At 44.7% G+C, this 8,361-nt stretch overlaps 1 protein-coding gene across 4 annotated transcripts in view; it reads left to right on the top strand.

Annotated features, from left to right (window-relative positions):
• Positions 1-3,002, top strand: part of LOC123180412 (probable ATP-dependent DNA helicase CHR719) — a 16,726-nt gene extending 13,724 nt beyond the window's left edge. For 2 of the 4 annotated variants that reach the window (XM_044592461.1, XM_044592462.1), the window contains exons 9-12: positions 411-612; positions 832-985; positions 1,379-1,978; positions 2,078-3,002. In XM_044592461.1, the coding sequence (XP_044448396.1) occupies positions 411-612; positions 832-985; positions 1,379-1,978; positions 2,078-2,754 (1,633 nt within the window). In that variant the 3' untranslated portion in view covers positions 2,755-3,002. Of the gene's footprint in view, positions 1-410; positions 613-831; positions 986-1,378 lie in introns of all 4 variants that reach the window. The other 2 variants (XM_044592459.1, XM_044592460.1) reach the window with 1 other exon arrangement.
• The last annotated feature ends 5,359 nt before the right edge of the window (positions 3,003-8,361 follow it).

Here is an 8,361-nt window from a genome sequence, read left to right as displayed (position 1 = left end):
AGTGGCTATTTTTCTTAACAGCTCTCATTATCTGTATCAACAGTATGGTCCCAACTGATAATTGATAAATTAGTCACCATATTGTTTATTTAAAGCTTAGAAGTTAACCATTAAGTTCGGTGTAAATTGCTGTGAATTCCAGGTAGGCCAGTAAATATTTATCTTTCTGTATGAAAAATGTTTTTTTCTTGAGAGTATCTTGATCAAGATGAATAACTTCCATTACATTTTCAGTATCTCTTTGCTTCATGGCTACTTGCTTATTCCCACTTTCCAATTTTCTGTTGAAGCCTCATTTTCCTTCATCTTTTCTGTGATTTAACCTTTTTGTTCATCCTTATTGGCTGAAGTGTTAAATTTTGTCTTGACCTTGTGAATCTGACTTATAGATTGCTGATACTTTCTTGTAGATATTTGATCCGCCGCAGACTACTTTTGACTGGTACTCCAATCCAAAATAGCCTACAGGAGCTGTGGTCATTGCTCAACTTTATTCTGCCAAATATTTTTAATTCATCTGGGAATTTTGAGGAATGGTTTAATGCACCGTTTGCATGTGATGTTAGCATTAATGATGAGGAAGAGCTATTGATCATACATCGTTTGCATCAAGTGAGTAATGCTTGCCCCAATCCACCCTCAGTCACTCAGTGATTTTAACAATCTTACATGTTGATATAATGATATTTGTACCTCCACTTCTCTGGCATTCACACCTTTTCGGTTCAATGGAACCAACCGGTGTGTAAGCACATGTGACACATGAAATGAAGATTACTTCTGATATTTGGGATTTTTATATTTATTCATTTGCTCTTGGTATTTGCCCAGGTTTTGCGTCCATTTTTGCTCCGTAGGAAAAAAGATGAAGTGGAAAAGTATCTCCCTTCAAAAACACAAGTAATACTGAAGTGTGACTTTTCAGCTTGGCAAAAAGCATACTACGAGCAAGTCGCAAGCAAGGGAAAGGTTGCCCTAGGATCTGGTACGTTTTACTTCCAATTCTTTCTTCCCTCGAGGAAGTACTTCTGACTGAATAAATTTGTAATGTTTGATCGATCCTTGGAGAAAGCTGTGCATAAAATTTCAAACTCATGCTATAGTGTCAATGCAAACTTGGTCTTCTTTTGTATTGATGGCATATATAATGCATAGTATTGTCCTTGTGCCTGTACTGCATCTTGAGAATAATAATAAACCGACCGATTCTTAAGTGGAAGGTGGGAGCATAATCAGGTGCTTGGTGACACAGCTATGCGTGCCCACCATTGAGAGCCAGCAAGGGATTCCTGCCTGTATTGCATATTTGCATTTAAATTGTCCTTGTATCTTTCTTGAATAGAAGCACTTCTTTATTGTCAAATATGTGCATGTGCAGGACTCAAACCAAAGGCTGTGGCAAACCTATCGATGCAGCTTAGGAAGTGCTGCAATCATCCTTACTTATTTGTAGAGCAATATAACATGTATCAGCGCGAGGAGATTGTTAGAGCATCAGGGAAGTTTGAATTGCTCGATCGGCTACTTCCAAAACTGCATAGGGCTGGTCACAGGGTTCTGCTTTTTTCTCAGATGACAAGATTGCTTAATATTTTGGAAGTATATTTGCAGATGTACAATTTCAAGTATATGAGGCTTGATGGATCAACGAAAACTGAAGAACGAGGGAAATTATTGGCAGATTTTAATAAGAAGGACTCAGAGTACTTCATTTTTCTTCTCAGCACACGAGCTGGAGGCCTTGGATTGAACTTGCAGACTGCAGATACAGTTATTATTTTTGATAGTGATTGGAATCCTCAGATGGATCAGCAAGCTGAAGACCGTGCTCATCGTATAGGACAGAAAAATGAAGTGCGTGTATTTGTTCTTGTTAGTGTTGGATCAATTGAAGAAGAGATCTTGGATCGTGCAAAACAGAAGATGGGTATTGATGCAAAAGTTATCCAGGCTGGGTTGTTCAACAACACCTCCACAGGTTTGTATGCCATTGCTGGCTGTCCTGTTCCTGTCTCTTTTCTCCGTGATGTATTCAAATTTGGAACTCACAAAAATATTGTATTGATCTCTCGTGCAGCTCAGGATAGGAAAGCGTTGCTACAGGAGATTTTGAAGAGAGGAACTAGTACACTTGGAACTGACATCCCTAGTGAGCGTGAAATAAATCGTTTGGCTGCTCGAACTGAGGAGGAGTTCTGGTTATTTGAGAAGATGGATGAAGAGAGGCGACGGCGAGAAAACTATAAATCCAGGCTGATGCAGGGACCTGAGGTTCCAGAATGGGTTTTTGATATCAGTGAAACCTTAGCTGAGAAGCTCCTTGCGGAAGAAGCCAAAAATCCTGTGATAAACACAAAGAGGCGAAGAAAGGAGGTTGTCTATTCGGACTCTTATGTTGATCAATGGATGAAATCTGACGAGGTATACGAAGACATCCCAAAGATGACTCCAAGAGCAAAACGGAGTGCTTATTTATCCGATATACAGGAGGTTGATTTACATGATAGGGCAAAAAGGCTCAAATATTCTGACAGCGCCGATGGCGCAGGCAACTCAACCTGGACACCAGAGAAAGGAAGACCTGGAGTTTCCTCCTACAGCAAGGATGAGAACGAAGACGACAACGATGAAGATGAAGTCACCGCCGGTGGTTTGCAGCAGGGTGGTAGCTTCACCTGGAATACCCTCAGGAGGAAAAGGTCAAGCCACTCCACTAATCCGTCGTCAGACCCTAAAGGGCGCTCGGCATTTTAATGCCCATCTGATAGGAGTGCCATTTAGATGCATGTCTGCTTTCTTCCTTGTGAGGAAAAGTGCTCCGATATAGAGAAACTAATAGAGTTTCTTCAGAAGTGCATCTAAGCTCATCAACTTTAGGACTAGTGCAGTATTTTATGAATTGGTTGGTATTAAACTGTATCTCCACCAGAACTCAGAATGTTTCCTGATATGTTCGATGCTTAAATATAAACAATGGTCCTCATGTCATGAGGGTAGAGGTATGTTAATTAGTTCTAAAAGAAAGTAGGGGCAATGTTAAATAATTGCTGCCCCTTGTGTTGTGCTAGCATGTCTAGCACAGCCTTTGTAGCACATACATGTGATTTCTCGTCCCGCTTGTTGGCAATTCTGATGGGAAACTCCAAACCAAGCCGCCGAGGTCGTGCTTGGAGATAAAGTTGAAACAAGGAGCCGAAAGATTTGGGTTGGGTTCGAGAAATATTTTGGTGAATCGGGGACCCCAGTTGTCATTGTGTATAGGAGGATTTAGGGAATTAAATTTGCGGAAAGGAGGTGCACAGAAATTTGACTTCAAAATTGGAGGAGTTATTTGGGAAGATGGAATAGGGAGTTAAATTTTAGGAGTAGGGCTAGAGTTTCTCTGTAACTCGCGTTAAGCTCACCTCCTAGTCGTCCCAACTACTTTGATCTGAGCGTTTTTCTAAATCAAATCCTCCGAGTGACGTGAGCAATGCTTCGAGGTTCGTAGCAGCGATGTCCACATTGCTTCATGTGTCAGCAATGGGATAATTGAACTAACCCGCAAAAAAAAAAACCGTGATAACTGAACATGAAAATTTCATTGTCAGCCACATGCATGACGAAGCTCGCCCTCCCTGCTTTAGGTCCCGACGCAATGTCCCTTTTTTTTTTAGGAACCCTACATGGGTTTAAGCTCTCAGCTACAATCGTTAGACAGAATTTCTTGCACCTCGCTCGGAGCAGAGCCAAGGTAACGAAAGTCTCCATGGTACTTCACTCTTGCGGCCAGACAGTGGGCAGCTTTGTTCCCGTCCCTGCTAATCCACCTCACCTCAACCGATCTGAATCTCGACAGTTCAGCGTTGATGTCCGCAATGAGTGGGAAGAGATTTGTTGTGTTCGTGGCGCTTGGAGATAACGCATTCGCCACCGATTTGCAGTCTACCTCAACCTGGATTGGCTCGTTGTATAACTTTCCGAATTCCTGTAGGCCATGTAATAAGGCTAGGCATTCAACCTCCTCAACTGAAACACATTGGTTCAGGTTGCGGCCCAATGACATGAAAACCATACCCTGACCGTTCCTTGCAATGGCTCCGCATACACTCGTGCCTGACTGTGCCTCGAAGGCTGCGTCTGTGTTAAGTTTGGCCACGCCGGGTGGCGGCGGTATCCACCTTGTCTCAACTGTTAGTGGCTCCTGAGTTCTCCGATCCCCGTAAAGATCCTGCTCGCCGTTGTGTACCGGAGGGTTGTTCCTATCTGCTGCCATTCTGAACTCATGCTCATATTTAACTAGGAAAGATACTGAACTCAAAAGATGTTCTTTCCCATCGCCGTGCACTATGTTCTCTCGGAGGTGCCAGGCACGCCATAGGAGCAGGAGTATCTTGTTTCTAGATTCGGCATCACACCGGTTCAGAAGCACTTGGAGCCAGTCCACGCCCGTATGCCAAAACACTTGTTCCTTTGGTAGGTTCCAGTGTTTCCTCATCTCATGTCTGAGGGCTCTGCTCTTCGTGCATGCTACCACTGCATGATATTCAGTTTCATCTGAATGACCGTAAATTGTACACGTACTATCAGTCTCCAGAGTACGTTTGCACTTGTTCACCTTAGTTGCTAGGGTATTCGTGGCCACTCTCCAAGCAAATTTTTTTACTTTCTCTGGTATTGCCGCTTTCCAAATCAGGTCCCAGCTACTCCGGTCGTCGACACCTGCTGTTGAGCTTGAAGTTTGTTCTCCTGTACCCTTCTGTGCCATTGCAAGCCTGTATGCGCTCTTCACCGTGAACATGCCAGATCTTTCATAGTGCCAAGCGACACAATCAGCTACCTCTCTCTGCGGTAGCCTAATTTTAAGGATCTCCTCCGCATCAAAGTGACTAAATATTCTCCAGACGAGCTCCTCATTCCAGCTCTTTGAGGTTGTGTTTATGAGCTGGTTCATCCATCTAATGCGAGACCTGCAAGTGAAATTGGCTGCTCTTAGCCCTGTTTGTCTAGGAATCCATTGATCTCTCTGAACTTGGATGCTTCTGCCATTTCCTACACGCCATATAAGCCCTTTCTTTAGTAACTCCAGCCGAATTCGATTCCCCTCCATGATTGCGAGCCGTCTGACGCGAACACTGTATCCAGCAATTCTCCGTTGGGGTAATACTTCGATTTGAGCACTCTCGCACACAGACCCTCTAGTTTTTGGATCAATCTCCATCCCTGCCTTGCCAGCAAAGCTTGGTTGAACATATGCATATCTCTGAATCCAATACCGCCTCCTCTCTTCGGCTTCGTCATTTTGTCCCATGCCATCCAGTGTACCTTCCTTTGGCCCTCATCCTCACCCCACCAGAATTCCCTTATCATTCTTTCATACTGCTCGCAAAAACCAACCGACATTTTGAATACTCCCATGGTAAATGTTGGTAATGCTTGCACGTTTGATTTAACATGCACTTCTTTCGCGGCATATGACATGTGTCTGCCATTCCAGTTGCTGCTCCTCTTCGTGAATCTTTTCATGATGGGCTGAAAGTTTTCATCCTTCATTCTTCCTTCTGGTGTCGGTAGTCCAAGATATTTACTTTCAAACGAAGAGGACTCCACTTCCAAAATATTCTTGATATCAGTCTGCGTATTACTGGGGCACTTCTCACTAAATAGCAGGGAACATTTGTTCGCACTTAGGAGCTGGCTTGTACTTTCCTGGAAAGTGTTTAAAACGTTTCGGACTGCCAATGCCTGCTCAGTCGAGGCTTTAAAGAATAATAAGCTATCGTCAGCAAAGAGCAAATTTGATATCCCTGGACTTCCCCGTGCAACTTTGATCGGTGTAATATTTCCTTCCTCCGTCTCTCTCCGTAGCAACCGCGATAGCCCTTCTGCAAAGAACAGAAATAAGTACGGGCTCAACGGATCTCCTTGCCCTAGTCCACGCGATGGTATGAAACGCTCAAGCAGTTCACCATTGAACTTCACTGTGTACCTAACCGACCGGACGCAGGTCATGATCCATGAAATCCATTTCTCGCTAAAACCATACCTGCCCAAAGCCCCTTCAAGGAAGTTCCAGTCTACTCGGTCATATGCCTTCGCGAGGTCTAGTTTGTAAGCACAGTGTGTATTCTATTGATACTTGCTGTGGCTTATTTTGTGGAAACACTGGAAAGCTATGAAGGCATTGTTCGTTATCATCCTCCCCGGGATAAAAGCGCTTTGGGTTTCTGAGATCAGTTCATTCAATAGAGGGCGCAGTCTGTTGACAAGGCATTTGGAGATCACCTTGTAAATAACGTTACACAAACTAATCGGCCTGTAGTCCTTCAAGTTTTGGGGTTATTTCCTTTTGGAATTAGCACTATGGCTGTATCATTCAATCCCTCAGGCATCATACCGTCCTCAAAGAATCTCTTTACCGAGGTCACCACCTCCTCCTTTAGAACACCCCAATTCTTTTGATAGAATCTGGCATGAAATCCATCCGGTCCCGGGGCTTTTAGCGGACCAATCTGGAATAGTGCACCGCTGATTTCTTTCTCAGTGAACTCCTTTTCTTGCTCTATATTCATCTCCTCGCTCACGATCCTATTAAACAGGCCTAGTACTGCCGTTGGGTTTACGCTTTCATCTTCTGTAAAAAGCGACTTAAAAAAATTAGTTGACATTTTGTGGAGCTCATCCTTCCTCTCAATCCACTATCCCTTCTCATTCATCAATTTTGTGATATTGTTTTGTTTCCTCCTCCAAGTTGCTTGCCGATGGAACCATTCAGTGTTTCTATCTCCTTCCCGGAGGTATGTGGCCCTGGACCGATGGCACCAAAGGATTTCTTCCCTTAGTAATAACTCATCAAGCTCCTCTGTAGCTTTTTTTATTTCTCTATCGTTCCCCACACACATTGGTCTGTGCAATAGATCCTTCAAACGCTTCCTGAGACTGTTTATTTGGCGGGTGACAGATCCAATCTTTATGCTACTCCATCTTTTCAGGCTCTGCTGCATGATGATCAATTTTCCTTGTATTTCCTGGAGGTTCGCTGCCGGCTTTGTGCTGCTCCAACTTGTCTCTATTGCCTCCTGCAGCGAGGCCTCCCGTTCCCACAACGCTTCGTATCTGAACTTTCTCTTTTTCCTGTACTCCATCCTTTTACCGAATTGGAGAAGCAGTGGCAAGTGGTCAGATCTAGTGGAGCAAATATGTTCTACTTGCGCATTCTGAAATCTGTTCTGCCAACACGGGGATGCGACTCCCCGGTCCAGTCTTGCTTTCACATTCTTCCTCCCTTCTTGTTTGTTATCATATGTCCATTCCGGGCCACGGTATCCAAGGTCATGTAGGTTGCACCATTGTAGAACTTCTCTAAAATCTGTCATCTGTCTCTCTGTCCTTCTCGAGGCTGAATAATGTTCACTTTGCCAAAGTGTTTCATTAAAATCCCCTATAGCCAGCCACGGGGCATTCGAGTTATTCTTAATTCTTCTCAAGAGGTTCCACATATGGATCCTATCCTGTGCTCGCGGCTCACCGTAAACAAAGGTCCCCCGCCACCAAGGTTCACTTGGATTATTGTGAATTAACACATCGACATAACGCGGGCCAACTAATAATTTTTTTATTTCAACTGATTCATCCCAATACAGAGCTATTCCAGCCCCTTTTCCCTTGCCGTCATGCAGCAGGAAATTCTTAAAACCTAACCTCCATCTGAGGTTGCTGACCCTCTTTTTATTTTGTCTGGTTTCTGAAAGGAAAACAATAGACGGACGGTGCGTGCTTACCAAGCGCACCAACTCTTGAACTGCGGGGCTGTCCCAAACCCCGGCAGTTCCAACTAAGCAGTTTCATGGCTCCTGACGGACGCCATCCGACGCGTCCGTCAGTTCCCCGGGAGCCCCTTGCCCGTTTGCTGCCGCGTCTTTCCCCTGCCCATCTCCATCTTATCCTGCCTCAGCTTGCCCTTCAGTACCACATTTTTTCTGGTAGCTCTCCCTGGTTCCCCCTCTGATTCCCTCCCCTGCTGGCGCTTCATCATCAGGTTTGCGATCTCCCCGTTTGCCAAGAACTGAAGTGTTGTCCTTTGCAATCTCAGAGGATCCGATATTGGGCTTCCCTCCATACTTCTTCTTGATCTGCATGTGCTGGCCTGAGTTCGTCCCTAGAGTTTCTTTCCCGGTCCTCAGGGTTGCTTTTGTTGCTTCCTTCTCTGCTTCCAGATTGCTTGTGTCGCCTTGCACTGGTGGTAAACCGATCTTTGCCCACTCTGCCCCTTGTCTTCCTTCTGTGAGAGCCCTGCCTGTACCTGGGCCTTGAACAAATCTTCATCTGGCTTGGTAATAGGCTCAAAACCCGGTGGATAGGTCGGGGTCTGAGCACTGTCCC

This window comes from Triticum aestivum, chromosome 1D (assembly GCF_018294505.1).
Source record: "Triticum aestivum cultivar Chinese Spring chromosome 1D, IWGSC CS RefSeq v2.1, whole genome shotgun sequence".
Classification (NCBI taxonomy): domain Eukaryota; kingdom Viridiplantae; phylum Streptophyta; class Magnoliopsida; order Poales; family Poaceae; genus Triticum; species Triticum aestivum.
The sequence above is the reverse complement of the archived record's forward strand: the minus strand, read 5'-3'. Positions and strand labels throughout refer to the sequence as shown.